This window comes from Diaporthe citri (assembly GCF_014595645.1).
Source record: "Diaporthe citri strain NFHF-8-4 chromosome Unknown scaffold_6, whole genome shotgun sequence".
Taxonomy (NCBI): domain Eukaryota; kingdom Fungi; phylum Ascomycota; class Sordariomycetes; order Diaporthales; family Diaporthaceae; genus Diaporthe; species Diaporthe citri.
In genome coordinates, this window is record NW_025064851.1 from 2,342,177 (window position 1) to 2,368,759 (window position 26,583).

The following is a 26,583-nucleotide window of genomic DNA, read 5'->3' on the forward strand; positions in this document are numbered from 1 at the left end:
CCGTTATGTCACCAAGTTGCTGAGGAAAGGGTCTGTGGGCATGCTTATGAAATGGGGGTTAATCACGTCATATATTTGGACACGGTATACTAGATTCAGACTTTCCCGTCGAACTGGTATTAGTTGCATTATCGGAATTGAGCGTCAGGCTTGAGAAGGGGCAATCACCATGTCTTTATTATACATCTTGTCTGTCGTATTTGTATCACGACACTGTTGCCTTGTTCGTTTTAATAAGGAGGCCTGGCTGTGGTCCTTGGTTTCAGACTGTAGATATAGCCCCCGTCTGGGAGCCTATTCTTCAGTGTTCTTCACTATTGAGGATGGTAGAATGAGAAGCAAAATCGAAAGCAGAATTTGCTGAGGAACCCAGGTCCTCCCGATAACCATGGCGGCCAATACGGGAGAGTCGAAACTATGACATGGTTGCTGAGTTTCGGAGACTCGGGGACGAGTTTCGCCTTGGAATGGAGGCTGTCATCCAGTGGACGTACATTTGAAGAAGCAGCTGCTGTGTTGGACAACAAGCTATCGTATGCTAACCCCCCAAACAGCATACTCGGTACCACGCTGTATTTACTCGACTTTGGCAGATCAAAATGATAGTTGATGCCGTAGAGAAATATGCTGCCGGACTTCTATGGCTACGTTAGCTTGAACGGCCTCCAGCATACTGGATTCATGCAAAGAGTCGTGCCCCAGAATAGTAGAGAGATATACTATTCCTAACGAATGCAAGACTTTGCTGAGGAGTGACCCAGTGAATCCACAGCGACATAGGTTATATTCCCACACAAAAAACATGATATGCCACCAATGGAGTGAATAGGGAACGGTGTACAATCCAGAGTATTTGTGAAAATAAAGACACCATATTGAGGAGCGCCACTTCTGCGATTCCCCCATTTCGGCCCATCGACGTAAATCGATATTGCTGCCAGAAAACCGATGCATTGAAGTACATGGAGAGCGAGAAACAACCCGTACAGGAACGAGGTGCTCCAGACATAGGCAGACAATATCCATTGACAAGATGTTGCCAGAGGCCTTTGCTCTGGGTAGCATGAAAGAGAGGAACTTCTGAAGAGTTGCAACTAATTATCCACCCAAGAAAGGCTCTCCTAATTAAAAATCCCCTGCCCATGTAGATGCCATCGACAAGGCCATTCCGTTGGTGTTGTACCGTAGTGGGAGGCCGGTTGCTGGTGCATTCTCGAACGTCCAGGGCTTCAGGTGCCATGCTTGTACCTTGAGACCAACACAACAAACCATGTGCAACACGCTTTCTGCGCCGCTTCCTTTCTCCTTGGTCATTTTAGTGGAACCATAGAGTTTTCTAAATGCTGTTCCAAGGCACCGAACCATCAAGATGTGCCCTTGAAGCATGATTCTGCAGTTCCGCCTTGATGCTGCTCAATTGCCGACCCAGTAATAAACGTCTTGCGTTGATCGCAAGTGGCACTGTTATTGGTTTGCTCGGATATCATGGCCACATTTGTTTCTCTACAAAGAATCTTCATTCATTATGCATAAGGAGAGGCCACTCCGGGCATCCGAGAAAGGCATCCGGAGGCCCATTCCGACCCCGTCAGAGTATGGGACACCATTTGGCACTTCTTGACAATGGTAAACCAGGCGCATGTTCCGATACAGTCAGCGTAGAATACCTTCGTGACTTCCGAAGCGATGCTGTGGAGCACTGTTGTTCGCGATCTGGAGACAGTATAACCCGTTTCGACGGCACAAAAAGGGGGAATGTCCACGACTTGTTTTGTACTGCACGAGACGTGGTGGTAGATGGCGAGACCAAACGCTTCTCATTGATATGTGATACTAGGCTCTCCGAGATGGTTTCATCGAGAGGTGTGGTCGACTTCGACGAGGTGCAGAGGCAGTCGGCACCAGGTGCTGTTTTCGACAGTCGTTCCAACATTGGCTGGAAACCCAAAGACCTGCTTCATCCTTTGCTAGTCGAAGAGCAACAAGCAAAGCAGTCCAATCACACGATCTTGATCAAGCGCGAGGGCACCGGGAGCTTCTGCGATAGCTTTATGGAGATAATGTCTATGACGTTGAGCATAGATATACTGCGCATGAGCAGCGACATCCGATTAGGGGACTCGTTCATCAATCACAGTACCAGCAGACCTGCCGAGGACACAAGTAATCATTCTCGACGACTTGCCCGAAGCCCCCTGTACGATCTGTTGTCCTTCTTCGCAGGGTCGACATCGATACGCTTCAAGGACATCCTGGATGGCAAAATCAGGGCGGAGGCCCTCATATCCGCCCACACTTCGATCGTGCCGCTCCCGGGCAGTAGCAACCCATTGTCGCAGATCAACCAGTACCAAGTCTCGGACTGCCGCTACTGAGGACTGGCGAGGACATTCGCAAGGCGGGTGTTGCGCAACTATGGCGTGCTGTGCCCGCTGGACGGAAACGGCATCTCCAAGGTTGTCATGATCACCCTTCTTGCCGGGCGCAGGATCAGGGAAACTGATCATCTCCTTCACGCGCTCCACCGAGCCTTCCCCAATGTTATCGCCCTTGAGGTAGACTTTGCTGATATACCTATGATCGGCTAGCTGCGGATAGTGCAATCGACCCACGTCCTCGTTGGGGCTCACGGTGACGGGCTGAGCCATATCATGTTTATGCGCGCGTGTGAGGGCGCGGTCGTGGAGATCCAGCCGGCGGGTCTGTCTGCAACAAACCGTCAAGCGCGGTATAAGAGCCTGGCTATGATGATAGGACGGGAGTATTTCATGGCGGAAGCCGAGGCCATCCCCTTGGGCCAGGGCTGAAGCTTGATTGCGGACATTCGGCAGGGCCATTGAGAGGACAAAACCAGCGCAGTTAAGATTGAGCTGGTGATGCGAGACATGGAAATTGCCATCAGCGAAAGTGAATTCGTGGCTTAGGTTGGTCGGCAATCGAGGCACTGGTAGGTCAAGGGCAGGCGTAGATTAGTTGAGCGCTCTCTCGTGCATGACTGGAATATGCAACCACGAACTGGGAAGCTTCGCTTTCGGACGCTGGACAGACATAGCATTTTGAAAATACTAGAGCCAGACTGGGAAGAGCAAGTATATGTCCAAGGGCGCTGTCACGCACATCGTCTAACAGGGGAGCGGCGGAGCCGTACCATTATGTAGGATTGATCCAATGTACGTCGAACGTGAATGCTGCGTGCCATTTCCTTGCGCTCTATGAAATCATAACGCCGCCCGGATGCGTGCCTCCCACGCTGAATGCAAGTCGACCACCCTGCACTAATTCGCACAACTTACTCGCACAAAACTCTCGCGCCTGAATCGAACGAACTCGCGCCTCGAGAGGTTCAAACTAACTCTTCCTGTAGTGACCCAGTGGATCTGAGGTCGCCAATGCTCTGCTACTTCGAGTTTCCATGTGCCCGCAGCCGCGCCCATCCCTCAAGCTCTTCGATGCCCCCTCGGGGAAAGCCAGCGCTTTCTGGTCAGACGAAGCAGACCTCAGCTATGTCGCCGAGAGGTCTCAGTAAGGCAAAGCTTTGGCGAGCACCACATCCTTGGCCTTCCGAACGTGTGGGCGAATCTTGCGCCACTGGTCTTGATATATCTTGGATTGAATGGGTTCGTGGTCGACTCAGTGACCCTTGGAAGATTCCTTGGAGGAATCTACAATTCTCAGCACGAAGTTGACTACCACCGCGATCAACAGCAGGATGGCCAGCGCCGTGGGCCCGAACCTGTCGTCGAAGCCGGCCTGGCCCCGCACCCTGATGGACTTCGCTCGCCAGTGATAGGTCCGTAGTGCATATATTAGCGTGGCGATGGAGACGCCGGTGAAGCAGAAGGCGGATATCTTGGCGGCCTTGTCGCCGAAGTTAAGCATGCCGACGGCGAGGGCGCCGACAATGACGGCGAAGTTCAGCCATGACAGGAAAGTCCGCTCGTTGGCGAAGTAGACTTTGGGCTCGACGCGGGTGGGGAGGGCAATCCGCTTGCCTATAAGAAACAGGTATGTCAGCTGGTTGAAGGTTCGCGATAAGCAGCTCCCACAGGCGGGAAAGTACCTGGCGCAGTCTGGAGCAGGGGCTGGCTCGACATGACGATGGCTGTCTGGAATGTCGAAAGGTGGGCGGCAGCTGTGGCGGGGTCGAAGCGGTTGTCGTTGTGGTTGTCCCACGGATATTAATATCTACCCGCAGCTCGAGGCGAGACTGCAGTGGCTGGGGCTGGACCTGGATCGGAACGCTCCGTACAACAGAGTCAATTGACGCGGAGCTTGAGGTCTTGGATGGGCAGCAGTCTCTGAACGAGCGACTTGGAGGCAGCACGGTTAATAAGACCTCGTTTCTCAGATGGTTCGCGGGAGGTTTTGTACGTAATACAAGAGCAAAAGAGCAAGGCGAAGTCTCTGAGATGGAGACAAAGACGGCATCAGAAGCACCTCAGGCTGGAAGCAGCTGCGCGATGCAACTCAATCGAGCCCCAGGTCTGCAGCAAGGGAGGGGAGCAGGGGTCCCACCTACTCCTTCGGGTGCACGTGGGCACGTCCTGGAGGCATGATTCGTGCTGTCGCTTCCTTCCTCGGTTCTGCACGTAGTGAAAGCACTTCCTGACGACCAGGATCTCCGGCCAGCTCCCGCCCCTGCGCATATTGGCCTGGGGGGCTGTACTACACACCACCGGAGGTACATCGTTACATAGCACAGCACAGCATTGCGTATGTAAGCAATGCATGTCAAGCAAAAGCAGGCATAGTCCCGTTGCTTTGCCAGCCGACAATTGTTGACTACAGGGGGCCATGAGCTGTGCTGCACGGGCCTCTGAGGAGGTCTGGAAACGCGGAGAGGGTCCAAACAAAACAGTGGAGCTCCTCCTTTTGGCATCTGATCTGTGATTGCCCGCCAGCCAGCCAGCCTCGCTCAGCCTGCGATAACCAACACCTGCTAGCTTCAACATCTAGACCGATAGGTATACCAAGGTCTCATCGTAAACATAGCCTTGTCAAACATCGCATCTGCCTTGACACACCCTGTAAGTTACAACCGCCATCCATCACCTCCGGCCCAAATCGACTTCATAGTGCTAACTCCAGTCGCTCCCAGAAACCCCTCCTTACCCCTATTCCACCCTTCACGACCACATCCAACAGCAGCAATGTCTGAGAAGAAGCAGGCCACGCCGGTTCGTTGTCATCGCCGCTTCTGCCATGGGGGAAGACAAGCTCTAACACCAATGTCTCGTGACAGCCCGTTCAATTGAACCGACTCAAGCAGATCGCCAACGATGTACGTCCTCAGCCCGCAGCCACTCCTGACGGAAAGCCGCCGTCACCGCCTCTGGTCTTCTGAAGACGACAAGACTGACGAAGTTGTGACAGGCCTGCCAAAGCGCCATTGGCAGCGCAGAGTACTATGACCACGCCAAGACGCCGGAATGGAACTCAAACATCATCGTAAGCTGTCACGGCCTGCCCCTCCGCGGGTGTTCCGCCCTGCAGCGCTCTCATTACTGACAACTCGGCCCACCCCCTGATGTAGAACGGCATCCTTCGCGCCGTGATCTCCGAGTCCACCCCCGACAAGGCCGCCGCCCCGGCGTACAAGTTCGCCGTCACCAGCACCATCGTGCAGCACCTCGTACCCACCTCCCAGCTCAACAAGGCCCAGGGCACGTCCACTTCGACCGGCACATCCACCACCGAGGAGCCCAAGGAACCGGCCGCCGAGCCCGCGAGCACCGCGACTGCCACGGACGGCAAGCCCCATGTGGGCCGCCGCGGCATGCACTCGGCGAGCGGGGCCTACTGGAACGAGGAGACGGACGGCATGTGGAGCTACAAGTACGAGGGCGGTGACGCGAAGGGCATGGACGTGGTCATCATGCTGATCTGGGTGTCGCTGTGAAGAGCTAATAAGCTATGGCAAACTACAAGAGGGTGATGCTTGCGGGGGGATGATCACCGCAAGTCTTGGGGACGCATGGGCGACGGGATATGTTTGCCATCTGGTGCTGACTCGAACTGTTCATCAACAACGGATCTGGGTCTTATTTCATAAGCCGCTGGCAATGGTCTCTCTGTACACGTCCGGCGGAATGTGGCGAAGCCACCTTGGCTCGGTCATTCTGTCTAAATGCGATTGCATGCATGGAGTTTTCTACATATCAAGGAGGGACGTCAACCAAGCAGAGGCAAGAGGGCTGGGACATTGGACTCCTGTTGGACAGAAATCGTATTGCCGAGGAGCAGACACTGGACATCTAGGTTGGGTACACTCATTGTACAAGTACCGCTTACTATTGAACTCGGCGTTAACAGTGCAACTTACCATTTTGCATGACTGCTTGGCTCTGTCAACATCGCGTGACGCCGTGTGAGATCCGTCCCAACAATCCCCAGCGCCTTTGGACTTGTTATGACCATGCCTGTAAAGGAGACTGTCCTGAGCAATCATCACGATATACTTGCTTCACATTCAATTAACCGGGATGGCCTATTTCACTGAATAACCGATACGAGAATGAGAGCGAAGGTGAGATTGGCCAGTGAAAGCCCTCCTTCACCAGCACCAGCGACAACATATAGACGTCTACCCACACAAGGAACGACCATGGAGTCGACCCTTGGAGGAATCCGTGTTGTCCTCTGCCTTGCCCTGCCCTTCTATCTACCCGAGGCAAGTTACTTAGGTATGGGTCACGTCGGGTCCGGTCAAGGGGCGTGCTGCAGGTGGCAGCCACCGGGAACGCTTGCGGGATGTAAGACATGCATTCTGCAGCAGGTTATCCTGTGGTAGTTTATCCCACTAGAAGTCCTCTTATAGCAGATTATCCCATGGCAGGTTGTCCCACTAGAGGCTGTACTACTGGGGGTTATCCCACAGTACCTAGGTAGGGTATCCCATACGAGACTATCCTCCTGGAAAAGCTCCCGCTGCAGGTTATCCCATTGTGAGTCGTTACCGGTACCAGGTAGTCTACCTAGTCGGTGCCCTGCTTAAGCTCTCGGGAGATCGCCCAGCCTACAATGATAGTTGAGACGGTTGCACAACATGGATTTGACAGCTGCCTCACCCCCCATTTTTGGTCTGGCTCTGGTGACTTCCACGGGAACGCTGCTTCTGTTGCAGCCCTCGAGCACATGCAGCATGCATGTGAAAATACAGAGCCGGAGAAGCCCCTACAGTTCGCGCTCCGAGCATTCAGACGAGCAGCCGAAGACACGACACGTCCTATAAATTGCAGATGGGCACTTGACGGTTCCGACTCGTCAATTCAACCAGCTTGCATGGTCTGGAAGGCGACTCCATCCGGGGCGGAGTGGCGATGCAGCCGGCGCGGGACACGACGGGGCCCCTCTTCTGTACAGGGCGATCTAGTGGGCCCATCTCTGCTTCCTGCTGCTGGGGAGCGGGTCCGGTGACTGGGCAGCTGGGGGAAAAGTCGCAACACCAGAACACCAAGCGACAGCAGGCTGTCAGCGGCCCCGGCCATCACCAAGACTTGCTGCAGCCTTGTCTCGCCACCACAACGGCCCATTCCGGCCAACATGCGTGGGCTGGTTTTTCTCTTGGTGGCACAGATCTCGGTCGTTCGGCCCACAACCTTGTTCCATCAACGGCCTATGCACGGCCGGACTGATAAGGTTGGCGGCTCTGCCAGTCAGCGAGTCTGTGTGGCACCCGGTGGCTGCATGCAAACCCCTCACCCTCGCTGACCCTCGGCGGTTCCGTAGGCTCGGTTCCGGCTGGACTCTTGTATAGCAGCACAGTGCCATGCCATGCCCTGCCATGCCATGCCCTGCCATGCCATGCCATGCCATGCCATGCAATTGAAAAATGGACCGTGATCACTTACCGTTACTAATCCCCCATTCATAGTCCAGCCGGCTGAACGACCGCTCTTTGTTCTAATAATAAGCTCACGAAATATAGGCCAGGTGACTGGAGAGTCACGCGACACTTGCAACTGCCAGAACCGTTCAAGCCGCTCGAAGCCGCTCGGACACGCTTGTTCTTTCGTGCCTTGGTCAACGGCTGGCTAGCGAGTCGCGCGCCATGAACGATCAACGAGAACATCGAGGCGGCGACATGAGATGTAATGCCACCGCTTCTCAGACCTGACACGATCACTGCAGAATCAGACAGGCCGCACACCTGGGGCATCAACATTCATCAGCCTTGCAAAGCCAATCAAGCTTTTGCGTAGTACTGGGAATCGACTCAGGTCATCGCGCCATCGCCTGGATGAAACTTCTCCATCAGGTAACCCGCAATGCACTAAGCACCAGGCCAGAGATGCGCAGCAGCTCGCAAATCCGAGGCATGCGAACGGCGCTCGGCCCGGACTTGAGCACTGTTCGCAGCGCTTCTCGCTGCGTCCTCTGCCTTCTCTGCCTTCTCGAACACAGGGTCTGGTCCGGCCTGGTCCGATGGAACCAGACACGAACAAGCGACAACCATGCCAAATTGGCTTGGCGCTCGCCGCGTGGGGGAACGAACCCTTGATTTCCCTTCGTCATCCTGCCCGGCTGGCCGGTCTACCCCTGAGCCCTGACAACGTCGAGCGGACAATCGTCGGCCGTTTCTGCCAGCCTGGCGGCCTGGCAGCCTCCTCGCGCCGGGATCGTGTGTTGCCAGCGCCCAGTGCCTCGCCTGGCTCCCGCCGAACTGGAAACGGCGCGAGCGCGGAAGGGCTCGCCCCCAGTGAGAGGGTCCAGTTTTCCGCCCCTCACCGTTTTTCTCACTGGCTGGTCATCACGATGATCAGTGCAAGCTGGGGTTTCCCTTTCGTCACAGCTTTTTTGACGAGATACGCAGCGCCGGAGGATCTGTGCCTTTCATATCTCTCCTACGAATCCCCTTCTGTCGTGAGCTTGAGCATGACAAGTGTCGGAGAAGCAGTGATCATCAACTTCCCTGCCTCTTGAGTCCCGCCTCCCCGCGAGCAATCTCGCGGGCGCTCCTCGCGGTCTCGGTCCCTTTTCACAGCCCAACTCGAGCCTCCTGCCCAGTTGGTCGTCCTGCCTGTCGCCCTTGCCGCTCCACTCCCGTCCTTTCTTCCCATCTCCCTGCAGCCGCCAGAGCGGATATCACACCACGCCTCGACAGACCCTTAGGCCTCGTCGTTCGTTTCTTCACTCGACGCCACCCTCCATCTCTTTTAACCTCTTTGTCGTTCCAACCCCAGGATCGTCAACCAACCTACATCGTCTCTGTCATACTTCTACGAGAACAATTATTCCCTTTTGAGCATTCTCTTCCGCTTTCACCCGCCAATCCTGTAGAAAAAACACACAACTCCTACCTCGGAACACTCCCCCGGAGACCCCATGGTGTCGCTAGTGAGGAGACCTCCGTCGAAACTCCAGGAAACCGTTGTCGGTGCGCCTAGCCCCTGACTTGCATACCGGTACATCGCAATACGATATCCTCGCTTGCCCCGGTGTGGCCAAGCCTTGACATATATATCCACAACGGGACCCCAGATTCCCGTCCCCGCCAGCCAGCAGGAAGCCACTTGAGCACTACGTCAGACACCAAGCACCACTCGAGGCCGGTCCACATTATAAGCCCATCACCATTCCAAGGTACAACAAGAACAACAAGACAACCCTCACCATCAAGTCAAAGCTTCTCCAGCGCACACCAGCCCAACATGAAGGTGGAAAGTGACTACTCCCAGGGGCCCACCCTGACTCAAGGGATCTCGAAGGGCTTCACGCCGCTCTCCAGGCAGAACTCTGGCTTCTTCACCCGAGAAGAGCAAGTTTTGGCAAGAAACCCACACACCGCTAGGAGACTTCCTCAACGGTCAAGAACCACACACGAGCACATCCCATTGGGGCCACAGATCTTGACCATCACGAGGCCCCAACCTCAACAGCACGCCTCTACCTCCTTTGTGCCGACCCAGAACACGGTTGGCGCCGCGGGAGCAGCCGAGGAGACAAAAGCTCAAGATGCCTCTGTTCCAAGTCCCAACGCGCAGAACGTGCAGAATGAGAGCGCAGACTCTGTCACACCACTCGAAAGCAGCAGGCCACCTCAGCCTCGTAGGCCGAAGCTGGGCGCCCCGCGCCGCTCGTACTCGGTCACGGACTACGAGCCCGTCCCGCCAGAGCAGCGGCCCTCTTCGGGCAACCTGACGCTGTCCACGATCCCCCCTGAGCTCCACTACGCCGTCTTCGACTTTCTGGACCCAATTGACTCGGCGTGCCTGGGGCTCACCAATAGCCACTTCTACGCCATCCACCGGCGCATGCACGGGTCGGTGCCGCTGAGCTCGCGGCGCGACGGGCCCAACGAGCTGGAGTGGGCGTGGCACCTCGCCAGCAGGCCCGTTGCGGGTTCCCACGGCGGCAGCACCAGCGCGGCGACGACCAACACGCTGGGTGCGGGCGACAAGGCCGGCCTCGCGGCCATGCGGGTGCGCGGCAAGGGGCTGTGCAGGAAGTGCGGCGTGAGCCGGTGCGAGCTCCACAAGCACATCCGCGAGTGGGTGCCGGAGACGCACGAGTACTGCTCGGTCAGGGACAAGTTCGTTCCCAAGCCCGGGGAGGACGCGCGGGCCCACTGCTACATGAGCAACCCGAGGAACACGACCCGCTGCGGGCGGCACCGTGTCAAGAAGGCGTAGAGGATTGTGCGAGGTAGAAGAGGGTTATACCAGTGACTTCTGGCGTTATGCTTGGATATGATATTTTCTCAAAGGGAGATGTGGTTCTAGGGGACGAGCTGAGACCGCAAAAGGAAAACATGACGGAGCTGGATATGTAATTGGTGTGTCCTCGTTTGGGCTGCATTGTAGATGAGTAGAGATGAGTGACAGCATTAGACAGCATTGTAGACCATGCATACCTCTTATACGCACTGCATACAATACAAGTTCTCTATAGGCATAGCCTCATGTAGCAGCAACACCTGTGGGATAAAAACCGTAGGACAGCGCCCGGTAGCGATGTGTGGGACTATACCATCCCATTGGCTACGGGATATCGTGTGAATTGTGATAGACCGGAGTCTGCACACAACACAGGTCTTTCTTTGTCTGATCGAGTGCCGGGACAACCGATTGGGATCTCGGCGGAGCGTATGGACCGAGGTAGCGACAGCTGTGAGTGCGGTGCTACGGTTGTGAGACAACAGCCTCGACTGCAGTCCTGCAGGGTCTCTGTGGCGGCAGCTGGCTACAACCGAGCTGTCCTGGCTCGCAAGACGAGGCGGCGAGGAATGACGAGGAAGCGACCACGACTTGTTGCATGCGATGTCGTCTGAATTGCCTCACGTGCATCTGTACCACACAACGTAGTCTACTGAAATCCGGTCCATGCGCAGCGCAGGTCTCAGGCACAGGGGCAATTCCTGTTTCTGGGGGATTGTACAACCTCAACCCGGGCACCGAGCAAATCTGCCCACTCCATTCCTCAACCCATTTTAGGTCTGGAGGCAGCCACACCTGCACAACTCAGACAGCAGGATCAAACGTGGGGGAGTGGCCAATCACGGTGACGGGAGAGGGCAAAAGCAAGCCACAATGCACGGGCTGGGGCTGGCAGAGCTTGCAGCCAGAGAGGGTGTGAGACAGGCCAACATTTCAAGTTCTCCAGCTGGGGATTTTTGGAGGAGCGAGGTAGGGATGACGGGATGGCGGATGACGCGACTCTGCCCATGACATATGCCTCTGCTTGTGCCCCAATCTATCCTCATCCTCCACCCGGGCACTTTAAAATTTGGGGCAGGGATACGCCTGACCGCGACTTTTAACCCAAGTACCAAGCAACGACGGCACAGCACCCGCCCAGCACTTAGACAGTAGCTACACGTGTTGGGAAGTGTTGGAACAGGACCTTGGCCGTCGAAATTGAAGCGTAAATTCCATCCCTCCCTACCCACGAGACAAGAGAAACCCCCTTTTACCTGGTGGGCTCCCTCTCCCGCACATAATATCCTCCTGTGCAGCATCCTATCCATTGATGTTCAATTGATTGATGATCAACGCCTCAAGATTGCATCCGACCCTTTTCCTCGCCATACCTCCTCGCCAGCGCCCTGGAGCTTAATCGAAGCTTGTGACAGCAGCTTGGTGACGTCTCCCGCGCTACATCAAGTACGTGACCCCGGTGGATTGGACAGGATGGAAACACGCATCTCACAGGCAAACAGGCAGGACCAAGGCTGCGAGCAATCGAGCACGGTAGCTCGAGGCACAGCGATCCACAGATTAAACTCTCCGGCATCGTGCGCCAGCTGCCCTCGTCGAAGCGGCCGTCCGTCATCCCTCAAGAGACACACAAGACCCACCCTACGGAGTACACCCACTCGCATACCTTGTTGTAGAAGCACGCCGAATCATCCACCCTATCTTATCCATCCAACGACCACCCCCCTCCCACGACTCGACCTATCCACTCATCCTTCCTAGTCCTTCTATTCGAGCATCGAGTGTGGTCCTGTATTTATGCCGCAACAGCACCGCACACCATAAACAAAGCAGCTTTTCACGGCACTGCTCCTAGTCCGCTTGCAGCACCCGCCCCAGGGCCACAACCACAACCACAACCACAGCCACACCGGCTGCCACAACCAGGACCATGTCATCACCAAGCACAACCCAAGGCGGTAGCAAGCGCAAGCGGGCCGCCGCCGCCGCGTCCTCGCCCGACCTCGCCGACCCGAAAAGCGTACAGTCTGCCATGGACGCCCAGCTCCAAGCAGAGTCCCGCGACGCATCCGGCGAGGAGGGCGACACCACCGCCCCAGAGTCCTCCGGCGCTCCCTCACAGGGCCACCGCAAGGCCGACTCCAGCAGCTCACAACACCCTCCCAGCAAGCGCCAACGCGGCAACAACAGCTCCGACAAGGCGGCCGAGGCCTCCGTCGACCCCGGCGAGCCCAGTGACACCACCGAGGCCAGCGTCGACATCGCCGACCGCGTCTCCAGGAAGAGCACCCTGAGGGGCAAGGCGGCCGCCAATAACGCTGCCGGCAAGAAGGACGAGGAGCGCATGCCGCCCCCGCCTATCGGGAAGCTCACACACCCCGTGGGATACAAGACGAACCCGCCCCCAGCTGGGCGGCCCGTCCGGGTCTACGCCGATGGAGTGTTTGATCTGTTTCACCTTGGGTGCGTAATTCCCATCCAATAACCCCATATGTTACAGGCAGCTTACTGACACTCTTCCCAACATGTAGGCACATGCGCCAGCTTGAGCAGGCCAAGAAGGCTTTCCCCGACGTGTACCTTCTCGTAGGAGTGACCGGCGACGACGAGACACACAAGCGAAAAGGCCTGACGGTGCTCTCGGGCAAGGAGCGCGCCGAGACCGTGCGCCACTGCAAGTGGGTGGACGAGGTGGTCGAGAACTGCCCCTGGATCGTGACCCCGGAATTCCTGTCAGAGCATAAGATCGACTACGTCGCGCACGACGACCTGCCCTACGGGGCCGACGAGGGCGACGATATCTACGCGCCTATCAAGAAGGAGGGCAAGTTCCTGGTGACGCAAAGGACCGAGGGCGTGAGCACGACTGGGATCATCACCAAGTAAGACGACACCCTGCACTCAATTACAATTTTGGAAAAAGCCTGTGACTAACCCGCGCCTCCCTTCCCCCGAACAGGATCGTCCGCGACTACGAAAAGTACATAGCTCGCCAGCTGAAGCGCGGCACCTCGCGCCAGGAGCTCAACGTGAGCTGGCTCAAGAAGAACGAGCTCGAGCTCAAGCGCCACGTGCAGGACCTGCGCGATAACATCCGCTCCAACTGGTCGACCACCGGCCAGGAGCTCGGCAAGGAGTTCCGCCAGTTCTGGCCCGCCAGCAGGCCCCAGAGCCCCGCGCCGCAGACGCTGGGCGGCCCCAGCTCATCTGCCGCCGCCAACGGCGGCTTGGGCGACATCCCCTCGAGCCCGTCCATGTCGACCCTGGGCCCTAGGTCGCCCGGTGCCGACGGCAGGACACAGAATGATTTCATCACCGGGTATACCCTCGGACTGATCGGGGGTGTGCGTGGCTGGGTGAGTGGCAATCTGATTTCCTCTTTCAACCTTTACCATTCACACTAGTTGCTTTACGAACTCGAAATGCCAGGAAGCTGACAGCAGGCAGATGACCAAGAGCCGGAGGAACCTCCGCCAGGAGGACAGCCGCCCGCCGAGCGACGAGGACTCGGAGGAGGAACCCCGCGGGCGCAAGTCCGCATCGGCCGCTACCCCGGCCACCGCCGCTACGCCGGTGTAGACGGAGGGGTGCGTGAGGGGATGATGGACAATGAGCTGCAGAAATTGACAGTAGAAAGGAGAACGAACATGACCCAGACATCGCGCGAATGGAGAAGACAATAATGAATGACATAGACTGATTGCCTCACCTGCAAAACGGGATCGGTTGAGTTGGGATACATGGGGTTGGTTCTTAAAAAAAGACACCGGGACCAGAAAGTGGGGCCGAGTTTAGAATGAATGGCGTTCTAGGGACCTGCTTGAAAATGAACTTGGGACCTTTTCTCTCTCGCGCGCGCGTCCGCAGGAGCATGTAGCGTTTTCCCTAAAGCATTTCCTACATCGCCTCGTCTCGTGGAAATAAACTTGATCATACCTCCAAAACCTGCTTGTGTCGGAAGCGTTAAGGATGGGAGAAATGCTTGTTGATGATCTACTTGCTATGTGGGCCGCGTCTGGATACGCGTATAGGAACTTATTGCACTCAAAGGGTACGCCTCGATAGCAGATCTAGCGTCTACTCTCTTGTTCCTTTTTCCCTGAACCAACAGTCGACCATGACTTCCTGTAATTTTCCAACGCCGGTGCTGCAAGTATGATCATTTTGTCTTGATGCAGGCAACGCCACGGGGAATCGACTCGACCCCATTCAACCCTAGACACGAAGAAGACTCTTGTCCGCAAGCCAACTTCAGACTATTTGGACTGTTTCACTCCCCACATAACAGGAAGTAGTCGTTCCTTCGCCTGCTCATCCCTCTCACTGACCACGCAAGCTTCGCAATATCCCGCACCGCCCACCACACACACCCCCTTCAGATCTCAACGTCAATATCCAGGTCCAGGGAGCCGATGATATCGTCATCCGTCAGCGCCCGGTGGATCTTGGGCACGCCGCCCTTGCCGTTCGCGGCGGCCTCCTGCTGCTCCCGCAGCTTCGCCACGTGCGGCGGCAAGGCGCTCTCCGCGCCGAGCTTGGGGGTACCGTTGGCCGGGGTGCTGGCCCCGCTGCCGGCAGCCGAGTCGCCGCCGTCCTGCGTCCTGACCGGGAACTTCCTCTTGATGTTGGCGCGGCGCGACGACGGGTCCCCGACGTCTGCGTCCGAGCCGACGCCCCCCTTGTCCGCGAGCGCCTCCCGCGCCTTGCGCCGCTCCGCTATCTGCGCCTCGCGCACCTGCTTCGCGTTGAGCTGCCGGTTGAGCCGGTTCTTCTCGGCCAGGCGGTCCTGCTGCGACGGCCCGCTGGGCTTGACCGGGGTGGCCTTCTTCAGCGAGGTCGAAAAGGCGAGACGGGGCGCCGGCATGTTGTCCAGCCTCTCCTGCAGCTCGTCCGCGAGCGTAGTGTTGCCATGGCGGCGGGCCTCGGCGGCGTCCTGCTCCAGTCTCGCCCGCTCGGCGCCGCTGAACTTGTCCCGCAGCGTGTTCTGGCGGTGGAGCTTCTCTGACAGCTCCTCATCGGTCCAGCTGCGGTTGAGGTATTTATTGATATCGTCGACCTTTTGTGTCAGCTCTGGCTTCTTGGGCAAGTTGATGCCGTCTTTTCCGCACACGATTTGATAGCGGTTCCATTCGGCCTGCCGTCTGTTAGACTGGGTGCTGCGATTCAAACATTGGGATGGGCTTACCTCAGTGAAGGGGCTCTCGGAGCAAGCAATATAGGGCCATTCCTTCTCAGCCTTGCCATGCGCGGCGACCACGTACTGATCTGTGACAATGGTCTTGTGCTGCTCGTTCTCAACTGCATATGGCCGGCCGGTGGTGACGCCTTATGACCCATCAGCAACAGCACGGCACTCCGGACAACTTCATAACTCACCTTTGATGACAGCCATCCGATACACGGGCGCTCTCGTGGTAGGATCTGGACCAATGTGGATTCGTATGTAGCAGCCCCTCACAGTCTCGTCGAAACCTGGCCAGAAGTTGAGCTTGGCGAAGCGCGTGCGACTAAGGCGACATCTCTCGATGTCTCGGAGCTCGGCAGGCAGGGCTCTCTCTGGTGTCTTTGACCTCTTCTTGGACGGCCCAGCCCACTCCACGTCACTATCGTCGGAGTGGCGGCTGCGGCTACGGCTCGAACCGCTTCGGTAAGAAGGCGATCGGCGGTCTCGGCGTCGCTCTTCGTCTTTGCGACGGCGATCCTGCTTCTCCGCTCGCGCGCGCTTGAGGTTATCGAGAGCTGTAGGCGCCGCTTTCGTGGTCTTTGTCGTGGTGCGAGGTCGGGACGACTTATGGTCACCGTCCTCAAGCTCGGCAGCGCCAGCCTTGCGCTTCTTGTGCTTTTCTCCCTCTGTGTTCTGGACCATCTGCCTCAACGTTGCCAGGGTTTTGGCCCGGTTCCTCTCCGCATGCCTCTCCTCAAGGATCCTCTCTCGCTCGATTTCTCGCATGGCCATGATCTCTTCCTTCTCCTCGTAGCTCTTGTACAGTCCCTCGACCGGGTATTTGTTCTCGCCTTCGTCCGGCTCCTTGCCCTGGTGCGCATCGGACTCCGCGTCCGAGTCGGATTCGTCCATGGGCACTGACGACTGCGAGCGAGGAGTACCGGGATCGGAGCTGAGAGGAAGCCACAGGTTAGCGTCGCTGCGCAAATGGCAAGTGACATGAGAGAGCCCAAGCGATGCAGCCTAGATCGGGGTGATGGCGAGAGTTAAGACAGAAATGGGAACTCACGCTTCACCCTCATCTTCGGACTCAGCTTTGTTGCGCCCTTGAGACCTCTTCGCGGGAGTCTTCTTTGTCGCAGGGCTCCTTGGAGACGAGCGCTCCGCGGGCTGGGCGCTCGGTGATCGTTCAGGACCACGACTTCGGCTCTGGCTGCGAGACTGACTGCGGCCCCGACTGCGACTGCGGCTGCGGCTGCGACCACGGCTGCCGGCATTGGATGCCTCATCAGAGGATCCATCGCCCCCGCCCGCGAGGGCGAGAAGCATGTCATCGGGGTCTCCAAAGTCGGACATGTTCGCTGTATCAGTGGCAGGCGTTTGCGATGGCAGGTGCGTGCTTCGGTTGAGGAGATGCAGGTCTGTTCGGAAAAATATGTAGGTGTCAACACGTCAGGTCGCAAAAGTCGAGACACGGGGCGGAGTTGGGACCGATGAGTTGCGTGGCAAGAAAGAAGGAAGAAAGTGTTGCCAGCCAAGGAAGAGAGATTAGAAAGGGACGTGCTTGATAAAGCCCGGGTAGAAATACTCAAGTTACCTCGCCAAACGGACGACCTATTGAGATGCAAATATTCACAATAGGATCGACGAGGTAAGAATAAGTAAGGGAACGGTCAGAGAGCTTGCCATTCTACACGCAGCCTCACCCATTGTCTCCTGGCTGGGGTGGGACCCCTGCTGTTCCTGACCAATCACCACCCCACGTTTCTGGAAGCAGCCAGCACCATTCCAGAGCTCCTGCAGCCCACACCTCCAATTGCCGTCCTTATCAGATGCCTAGGTAGACCAGTGCAGCATACAGCTTCATTTGTCCTGTCACTTAGATGCCTGTTTGTCATGCAATCAGTGCTGATTATTCTCCATGGACACCAGAAATCCGTTGAAACTGGTAAATTTTGCGTTGAGGACGTCGCCGAAAACGCTCACGCCCTTGAGTCCCAAACCTGTGCCAACGCCCACAATGTCGGCACCCACAGCTTGCATCCTCTTGTATCCGTTGTGGTCTAAGACTCCGCCCACGCCAATGATCTGTATATGAGCCAGAGGGCTTCCTGCCTCGCTCAGAATCCTTCGAATGGTCCTCACGTTACCCAGAGCTAGGGGATGTAATGGTGCGCCCGCCATCCCACCGATGCCCAATGCAGGTAGCGCAGGGCCGCTGGACGCATTCACTTCCGGGTCGGCGAGGACCAGGCATGAACCGAGGGTGTTTGTTGCTGTTATGAACGAGACAGGACACACGCCGTGCCGGTCCCGCTGCGCCGAGGACTTGAGGGCGGAGAAGAGCTCCATATACTCAGCCGCGTGTGTGTAAGGTGGAGTCTTCAGACCAAACGGGATACGCGCGACGCCTGGCTCCGATACAAGCTCCTGCAATGATGTCAGGTAGGACTTCAGAGAGTCGCCGTTGTAGGCCGGCGGTGGCTTGTCCGGGATGTTGGGACAGCTGAGGTTGATCTCCATGGCGAGTGGGAAGGGAACATATTCCTGTAATTGTCTGATGAGGGAGTAACATTGTGCGACTTCCTCGGGGCTGCCAGTAACAGAGATGATAAAACCTTTGTCTGGCCGAGCACAAGGCGCCTTTGCTATCTGCCCTATGAACCCGAGGTAGGTTCCCAGCGTGTGGGGGCTATACCCCAGTGTATTGAGACTTGCGCTCTCACGGCCCTTCAGATTGGTACGGTCTTGCTCAGACTGATGAGTGACCACGTCGAAGAGGGTGAATTGATGCCTCGATGGGTCGTGTGCAAAGCCCGAGATGAGAGACGTCCGAGTAGTTACAGCACCGATGTTGGGGCATTCGTAGAGTGCCTTGAGATCTTCGAGACTGGTCGCCCAAGGGTTCGCCGAGTTGACCAGAGGCGGGCTAATCTCGAGAGGCGGAGGTGAAATGGACCCCATGGCTCCTGGTGCTATGGTATAAGGTCTCGCCAGCCACAGCCGGTCACAAAACAGAGAATTTCTCTCGAAACCAGTGAGACTTTCCTCGAGAAGTCGGCGACAGTCTCACAATAAACCACGTCCAGGTGGTTAGAGGTTGTCCTGGGCAAGTTACATGGTGGGGTCCGGCATGATAAGATAAGGAGGACGGACCTCAAGTACCTAGGTAGGATAACCTCCTACGGGACAACCTTTTATGGGATAACCTCTCATGCGACAGTCTCCCATGGAACAATCTCCTACGAGACAACCTCCTATGGGATAATCTATTATGGGGCAACCTCCCATGGGATAATCTTCTAACCTCCAAAATGTGCGCTTCGATGAGCTATTTCGAATGGTATAAGGTGCAGCGAAGTGCAGTACTCTCGGCCTAAATGACCAAACTCAAGGGTCTCGCCATCGACATCATGTTGAAAGACCCCATGTTAACTTACTATCTGCTGTCATTCCCGCTGAATTTTATACCTGTCCATCCCATAGCAAGGTGATGAGCACAACGCGCCTAGAACAGGTCATCTATAGCCTTGTCCGCGTCCTTCCCGATCAACTCCCTCATGCCCTGCCGGCGAGCATCAGTGCCTATTCGAGGAATGGAAACATGATACATATGTGTGTGCAATCATACCTTGGGCATGATGGGCTGGCCATCTTCTCCCTTCACGTAGCGAAACGGCATCTCGGTGCTCTCATGCTCGTTGATTTTCAAATCAGGATGATCGACGTAGGGAATGTCCTTCAGAGGGACTGTTCACAACTCAGCTTCTCTTCGGTCCGGCTCTCACGTCGCACCGGAAAGGAAAAAAGACAATCAAGCACTGACTTTGTTGCTGGATCACCATTCGTGTCACCCGCACGGCCGTGTCGGTAGTCATCTGGACAGGACCAAGTCGGCGTCCCGGAAAGCCTTTCTTCCTCAACTCGGAGGTCCGATCTAGTCACAATCAATATACACTCTTGCAGCATTTCACACGCAGCACACCATGTTTTGAGAATTACCTCGTGGGGGATCATCGCCTTTTCCGCCCACAGCCGTTAGAATCGAGTCAGACGACATGCGGGATTGGAGTGTCAATCCCACCTAGAATTCCACCAAACAGAAACGTGCCGAACTCCTGGGCATCCTCGGGCGACAGATCCTTCTCGGCTGCCGGGTCAAGCAGGCAGACCGTGTTCTTGGTGGCGGCGTAGATGTTCTCGACGCTATTCTGCGTGGCTTTGAAGACCGGGATAGCCTTCAGGGACTCGGGGACCTTGAACCCGTCCGGCAGGGACGAGAGGGTGAAACTGCTCCCTGATTCCCGAGATTCCTCGGCGATGGCAACATACTCCAGTTCAGACCAGGGTCCAAGCTCCGGGTCAAGATGCTCGACGATGTAGACCTTGCCGCCGACGTTGGGTGCCATTTTCGATCTCGCCGTGACCAACTTCGTCAGATGGATACAATAAGAATACTCTTCCTTAGTAAGATAGTAACGGTATAAAATTAATGGGATTGGAACAGAATTGATCAGAACTGATGTTCAAGAAGTTCAATCTGGAGAATCTTGTAAGTTTAATGAGGAAGGCGTAGACGAATTTTGTCTATCTACCTAGGTACTTCCAAGGCTGCCCACATGCCTGAATGGGTTGGCCCTTGAGCATCCACCTCGCTTTAGCTCCGTCCTTGGCACCTGCCGTATGGAGTACCTAGGCAGTCTAACAGTACAGATGTCTGCTGGTCAGGAACTGCTGGTAGCTGAAACGGTTCGCCAGCAGGTGCTTCTACACAGGGATCACAGATGTTGAGTTCAGAGAATTTTCCAGCTTGCCAAAAGACGATGTTTCATGTGTCTTTCCTCTTCCCAGCCACAAGACCAGTCCTCAACGTCTGGGTCTCTTTGGGGCTGGACACATGTACCTTGCAGGTACGTCGGAGGCGTAGAATATCTATGCCTTCAGCCTAGCAACCGATTGGATATTGGGCCGACGATGAGCTCTGCATCTGGGGTTGAATAGACACGGCACGCTGCATCAGGAGATGCCCAGCCAGAAAGATCCTGGAAGCCGGACTCAGTAGCGATGCGGATGCACTGACGCATGTGCCCGCTCGAGTCTTCAAAAGGATTGACCGAATTATTCATTCACCTGGAGAACACTGCCTGGTGGATTCCCGTGGTCAAGAATCCTGATCCGCGATGTTTCAAGCCGTTCCCAAAGCTTACACGGCAACCTAAACAGCCGCCCTAGATCTCGAAAATAGCAGCCTGGGGTCCATAAATTGTTCTGCCCTTGCGCAGGTGCGTCGGACCGGCCCCCTGTAGGGCCACGCCAGCTCAAACACTCCAAGTCCCTGTAACCGCATTTGCGGAGTGAGATCTGTCACCACAGGCGGCAGTACAATCCGACCCGACCGCGGTCGATCTTTCAAACCATCCACCAACCTTCTTTCAACAAACAACAACCATCGGGCCTCGACGTCTCCGCGTGCAGACAACCCTCCATTTCGATACCGTCACCTTCTGCATTGTCGATGAGTTTTGCGGCGCACAAGGCCTAGCAGCAAAGTCGCCCTTCCTTGCCCCTGGACCCGTTTGGGTCAGCCTTCCATCCCGGAAGAGCCACCATGGCTTTCCTCACGCGGCTGAGGGTGCCATCCGTGGCAGCCCTCCTCGCTGTGATTGCGCTGCCATGGCTAGATACGGTCAGCGCGCAAAAGAGCGCGGCCGACTACTTTGTCCACGAATTACCCGGCGCCCCCCCGACACCCTTCGTCAAGATGCATGCTGGGTAAGCACTGGAATTCCGCCCAGCCCTCTCGGGGAGAGGGACCGCCCTGCTAACCCGCCCTCGTTCTTGAACAGACACATCGAAGTCACACCGGAGCACAACGGAAACCTTTTCTTCTGGCACTACCAGAACCAACACATTGCTAATAGACAACGGACGGTCATCTGGCTGAACGGAGGCCCAGGGTGTAGCTCTGAGGACGGTGGTCTGATGGAGATCGGTCCCTATCGTCTGAAGGATGACAAGACTTTGACATTGAATGATGGATCATGGCATGAATTTGCGAACCTGCTTTTCGTCGACAACCCTGTCGGCACCGGGTTCAGCTACGTCGACACCGACTCATACGTTACCGAGCTGGATGAGATGGCCGACCAGTTTGTCACGTTCCTCGAGAAATGGTTCGCCCTCTTCCCCGAGTACGAACAAGATGATGTAAGGCAATGCGCGGGAAGTGAACAGGTCATTAGAGGAGACGCTGACTTGTCCAGATCTACATCGCCGGAGAGTCCTACGCCGGACAGCACATCCCCTATATCGCGAAGGCCATGCTTGAACGAAACAAGAAGCCCGGTGTGGCTCACACATGGGCACTCAAAGGTCTCCTGATCGGCAACGGGTGGATCTCACCTCCAGAGCAATACGAAGCGTATCTTGATTTCGCATACGAGAAGGGCATCGTCAAGAAGGGCAGCGAGACGGCCAAGAAGATCGAGGTGCAGCATAGAATCTGCCAGAAGGATCTGGCCGTCGACAGCAACAAGGTCGACCACGCTTCCTGCGAGAACATTCTGCAGGATATCTTGCAATTTACAACCACCCCTGGATCTGATGGCAAACAGCAGTGCGTCAACATGTACGATGTGCGGCTCACAGACAGCTACCCGTCGTGCGGCATGAACTGGCCGCCGGATCTGGTGCATGTGACTCCTTACCTGCGCAGGAAGGACGTTGTGGAGGCCCTCCACATCGACGAGGCCAAGAACACTGGGTGGTCGGAGTGCAGCGGAGCTGTGGGCAGCCACTTCCGCGCATCCAACTCGGTCCCAGCCGTTAAATTTCTCCCGGACATTTTGAAGGAGGTCCCCATACTTCTGTTCTCCGGCGCGGAGGATCTGATCTGCAACCACCTTGGCACTGAGGCCTTCATCGGCAACATGGAGTGGAACGGCGGGAAAGGCTTCGAGCTGTCGCCCGGCACGTGGGCGCCACGCAGGGAGTGGACCTTCGAGGGAGAGGTTGCCGGCTTTTGGCAGGAGGCCCGAAACCTGACGTACGTGCTTTTCTACAACAGCTCCCACATGGTGCCCTTCGACGTGTCGCGTGCGTCGCGAGACATGCTGGACCGTTTCATGGGCGTGGACATCAGCAGCATCGGCGGCAAGCCCACGGACTCCTACCTGGACGGCGAACGTCTTCCCGAGACGTCTGTTGGCGGCACAGCGGGCAACAGCACCGCTGCCCAGGAGGCCGAGAAGGAGAAGCTCGAGGCGGCCAAATGGGCCGCTTACCAGCGCTCAGGCGAGGTCCTCCTGGTCATCGTTTCAGTTGCAGCGGCAGCGTGGGGATACTTTGTCTGGAAGGAGCGCCGGAAGAGAAAGGGCCTGGGATATCTCGGTCTCTCGCAGGGCAGTTCCATCGGTTTGCAGACCAGCCAGAGGCGGGATTTCCGCAGCCGAGGATCAACGAATGCCAGGGATCTCGAGGCTGCGGATTTTGACGAGGCGGAACTGGACGACCTCCATGTTGAGTCGCCGACAGTAGAGGGACACGAAGAGGGGGTTCTCGGGACCGATAGGAGGTACAGCCTGGGTGGTGACAGCGATGAGGAGAGCTCTAGCGGAGCAAAGAAGGAGGCCAGCGGGAAGAGGGCGCGTTAATCCTGACTCTCGCAGAGGGTTCAGAAGGCTGTACAATTACGGTAGTGGTGGTGTACAGTCAAGGAGAGATCAGATATGAACACACATATAGGCGAGCATGAACGATTTTGTCGCCGGACCCAGAGAGTTGGTGGATTCGTCACGGCGCACAGCGATTTATGTCATAGGGACTGATTGTTTCAATAAAATGCATTCTCAATCTTCTGAAACCAAGCAGGCGGGCTGTTGCTATTGTGCCTCTGCCTTCTCTCCCTCCCCCGTGTCTTGTCTCCACATCAGGACCCAAAGCCCGCTCTCTTTCTCAGGGCTCTCTCAAAACACCATCTCAGCTGCGCTATGGCCGAACCATCAGCTGGAAGTTCGTGTTCGTGCTCGCTCTGGCCTGATGCCATTATTGTGGCTTCCCAACCTTGCCCGATGGCACGGCCATAGGGTTCAAATTACCGATGCCGAGGCCTGAATTGCCCCCGAAAGGAGTCGTCTGTTACAGACAAGCCGCTCGATGATGTCTCCCCCGGCCGAGAGCACTACCCTTGCATGCCCACCCCTTCGGCCCGCGTGGCCCGCGTCCCGGGTGGGTAAACCCATGTATACATGGGTTCGTGGACATCTTTTCAATTCCCAAACAAAAGAGGGGCGCCCCCTCGCCCTTTGCTCAGAACTGGGCCACGTTGTTCAGGATGGTGACCTCCTCGCCGGGCTTGAAGGGCGGCAGCCCGATGTAGGGGCAGTCGGAGCAGCGGAAGGCGTCGCCGAGGGAGCAGCTGCCGCAGCTGCCCGTCTTGCCCTGGACCGTGAAGTCCAGCTCGTTGAGGTCCTCGGACTTGAGCTTGAGCGTGTTGAGGTCCTTGTCCGCCTTGGCGCGGCGGGCCTTGTCCTGTGCCTCGATGCGCTCCGCCAGGCCGCAGGTGCAGTCCTTGCAGGCGCGGCGCTTCTTGCCGGGCTGGGGCTTGCACTCCGGGGCTGTTTGAGTGACTGCGTTAGCATGTGGGTCAAAGTATGTGTGTGTATGCGAGACCGGAGAATGTGAAGGCAGGAGGACATACGCATTTGCACAGGCCGGTTCAGGTCCTCCTCCGTCATGAGCTCGTCCTCGTCGATCAACTCGTCGTCATCGTCAAAGTCATCACCAAAGTCAAAGCCAACACCCGCGACAGGCTTCACCGCGGGGGGCACCATGTCCAACGTCTTGGGCTTCCCAGCGACATCGATCATGACCTTGTCCACCGCCGGGCCGGCAGAGCTGTGCACGTTGCCGTTGCCGTTACTGTTGTTCTTGAGATGGTCCGCCGCCGGCGTGGTCTTCTTTTTCCCGAACCGCAGCGGCACGACAACCTCCTCTTCCTCGACCTTCTCGTAGCCGCCGTCCTTCTCGACCAGCCCCGCGAGCACCGCCTCCCTTGACTCGGAGGCGTCGAACCGCCCGTCCTGGGTCCTGAGCGAGGCACCGGACCTCATGGCATCCACGAGCGACGCGAAGACGCCGCGAGACAGAAGGCCGGTTGCCTCTGCGTGCCTCGCGCCATCCGTGTCGGTCAGGAGCAGGACGAGGTCATATGTTGCGGCGGGGAGGGTGACGAGGCCGGCGTAGAGGCGGTCAAGCATCTGCAGGTCTGTTGTGTCGCGGTCGAAAGTGGGAAGGGCGCTGGTACCTTGGGCGGCTATCGAGGGCGGGGCGAGGAGGAGGGTGCGGTTCTGTGTGGTGGTGGCGGTGGTGATGCCATTCTTCGTCTGCTTGGTGGGGGCGGGGTTGAAGTCGGACGCGAAGTCGAAGTCTGGGGTGTTGTCTATTGTGACTATTGAAGGAGACATTTTGTGTGTGGTTTCGCCTTTTGGCTAGGATTGGCTGACAGGGAAGAGATCGAGTCTGAAATGTCGACGCTGGTGTTGTTAGGTGGTTGGTGAGAGAAAAAGGGTCAAGTAGTAGGGAAGAGATAGGTTGGGCAGTGACTTGTAGTCCCGCCAAGACGGTCTACTTTTCGGCGGAGATGCACTCTTCAGTCCCTGGAAATGAGTGGAGGTGTTATCTGATTAGACTTGTCGCACTGTATGACTGCAACACAGCCTGTGAAAGGTGGGTGGATACAGTGCCGGCCGAATCAGCAAAGGCGATTACCAAGGCTTCAGCAATGAATTTTGCTGCTGAACAATCATTGTCCTGGTCCTGGGCTTTCCGATATCGGCGGATCCATTTCCCTTTCGTTGACCGTTCACAGCTAACAGGGATACTCTCAGGAAAGGGACCGCAACAACCAACACTTTAAATACAGGCCTTACGAGGCATCTAAAGCGTTGTAAGAGGACAGCATATATCAGGACTATTCTTCAGAGACTAATTTATCTGTAGACGCTTGCAATCCCGTAAGTCGTAGTCCATATCTCCCACTAGGATAATCAACGCTGCTGGATATCTGGGTAGTTGCCTTTGTCCACTTGGGGAGGACGTTATCAAGACCGAGCGGGTCATTGCATGGGCAATAAGATGGGGGCTTGACAAACATCATGAGGGCAGTCTCATGATACGGTAGGCACAAACGGCGAGGCAGAGAGAGCTGGGTGTTACAATTTCCCTAGGCTCATGCTCCCGAGTCATCAGTCTCAAGAAATAGACGACTCCTCGCTCAAAGATTGCCAGTCTCAGTCAATGACCGTTACGTGAGAGCCTGCGAGCCCCATAGCTGAGCACATTCTGGAACGACACGTAGACACGCTGTCTCGGAACTGACAGCCGAGCACTCTCAGTATGTCATTTCCCCAGATTACTCCTCCACACGACGACAACGCGAGACTGAGAGGCAATATTCGTCGACGGTCAAGAACCGCCGTCTCGACAGACCCGGACCCCGTCCGAACGTTCTGGACGGTGCTCCTCTATGCCGGCCGTTCCGCTCATGCCTCAGCCCAGCCCGAACCTTGGGCACTGGGCGATGCCCGTGCCCATGTTGTTTGTCCGTCCGTGTGACAACGGCCGACCCACTTGACTGAGAGCGTATTAAACATTGGCTGCATGGCGGTAATTGTACCTACCAAACTTCCGTTTTCAGCGCTCCCCGATAGATCTGATGTTGATCCCATCGAGATGCTCCTGAGACCCAGCGGGACTGCGTAGGTG

At 56.5% G+C, this 26,583-nt stretch overlaps 10 protein-coding genes across 10 annotated transcripts; 5 read left to right on the forward strand and 5 right to left on the reverse strand.

The window, feature by feature from the left end:
- Window positions 1–1,847: 1,847 nt before the first annotated feature.
- Window positions 1,848–2,807, forward strand: INS49_012657 (uncharacterized protein; the record flags this gene model as incomplete). Its single annotated transcript, XM_043173360.1, has 3 exons — window positions 1,848–2,347; window positions 2,399–2,555; window positions 2,589–2,807. 3 exons carry the CDS (start codon window positions 1,848–1,850, stop codon window positions 2,805–2,807), a joined length of 876 nt encoding a protein of 291 aa, XP_043022657.1.
- An 823-nt stretch (window positions 2,808–3,630) lies between these two features.
- Window positions 3,631–4,094, reverse strand: INS49_012658 (uncharacterized protein; the record flags this gene model as incomplete). Its single annotated transcript, XM_043173361.1, has 2 exons — window positions 3,631–3,992; window positions 4,061–4,094. 2 exons carry the CDS (start codon window positions 4,092–4,094, stop codon window positions 3,631–3,633), a joined length of 396 nt encoding a protein of 131 aa, XP_043022658.1.
- Window positions 4,095–5,150: 1,056 nt separating this feature from the next.
- On the forward strand, window positions 5,151–5,899 carry INS49_012659 (uncharacterized protein; the record flags this gene model as incomplete). Its single annotated transcript, XM_043173362.1, has 4 exons — window positions 5,151–5,177; window positions 5,243–5,281; window positions 5,374–5,448; window positions 5,534–5,899. The coding sequence occupies 4 exons, from the start codon at window positions 5,151–5,153 to the stop codon at window positions 5,897–5,899; spliced, it is 507 nt and encodes a 168-aa protein (XP_043022659.1).
- A 3,751-nt stretch (window positions 5,900–9,650) lies between these two features.
- On the forward strand, window positions 9,651–10,631 carry INS49_012660 (uncharacterized protein; the record flags this gene model as incomplete). Its single annotated transcript, XM_043173363.1, has 1 exon — window positions 9,651–10,631. One exon carries the CDS (start codon window positions 9,651–9,653, stop codon window positions 10,629–10,631), a length of 981 nt encoding a protein of 326 aa, XP_043022660.1.
- Window positions 10,632–12,585: 1,954 nt separating this feature from the next.
- On the forward strand, window positions 12,586–14,234 carry INS49_012661 (uncharacterized protein; the record flags this gene model as incomplete). Its single annotated transcript, XM_043173364.1, has 4 exons — window positions 12,586–13,118; window positions 13,187–13,537; window positions 13,615–14,011; window positions 14,103–14,234. 4 exons carry the CDS (start codon window positions 12,586–12,588, stop codon window positions 14,232–14,234), a joined length of 1,413 nt encoding a protein of 470 aa, XP_043022661.1.
- A 796-nt stretch (window positions 14,235–15,030) lies between these two features.
- INS49_012662 (uncharacterized protein) lies at window positions 15,031–17,175 on the reverse strand (the record flags this gene model as incomplete). The annotated part of the gene is made up of 4 exons (XM_043173365.1): window positions 15,031–15,789; window positions 15,841–15,980; window positions 16,032–16,771; window positions 16,889–17,175. The coding sequence occupies 4 exons, from the start codon at window positions 17,173–17,175 to the stop codon at window positions 15,031–15,033; spliced, it is 1,926 nt and encodes a 641-aa protein (XP_043022662.1).
- Window positions 17,176–17,721: 546 nt separating this feature from the next.
- On the reverse strand, window positions 17,722–18,783 carry INS49_012663 (uncharacterized protein; the record flags this gene model as incomplete). The annotated part of the gene is made up of 1 exon (XM_043173366.1): window positions 17,722–18,783. The coding sequence occupies one exon, from the start codon at window positions 18,781–18,783 to the stop codon at window positions 17,722–17,724; it is 1,062 nt and encodes a 353-aa protein (XP_043022663.1).
- Window positions 18,784–19,327: 544 nt separating this feature from the next.
- On the reverse strand, window positions 19,328–20,228 carry INS49_012664 (uncharacterized protein; the record flags this gene model as incomplete). Its single annotated transcript, XM_043173367.1, has 5 exons — window positions 19,328–19,384; window positions 19,451–19,569; window positions 19,646–19,756; window positions 19,822–19,839; window positions 19,904–20,228. 5 exons carry the CDS (start codon window positions 20,226–20,228, stop codon window positions 19,328–19,330), a joined length of 630 nt encoding a protein of 209 aa, XP_043022664.1.
- A 1,199-nt stretch (window positions 20,229–21,427) lies between these two features.
- On the forward strand, window positions 21,428–23,471 carry INS49_012665 (uncharacterized protein; the record flags this gene model as incomplete). The annotated part of the gene is made up of 3 exons (XM_043173368.1): window positions 21,428–21,591; window positions 21,666–22,026; window positions 22,083–23,471. 3 exons carry the CDS (start codon window positions 21,428–21,430, stop codon window positions 23,469–23,471), a joined length of 1,914 nt encoding a protein of 637 aa, XP_043022665.1.
- Window positions 23,472–24,126: 655 nt separating this feature from the next.
- Window positions 24,127–25,283, reverse strand: INS49_012666 (uncharacterized protein; the record flags this gene model as incomplete). The annotated part of the gene is made up of 2 exons (XM_043173369.1): window positions 24,127–24,434; window positions 24,518–25,283. 2 exons carry the CDS (start codon window positions 25,281–25,283, stop codon window positions 24,127–24,129), a joined length of 1,074 nt encoding a protein of 357 aa, XP_043022666.1.
- Window positions 25,284–26,583: the final 1,300 nt, after the last annotated feature.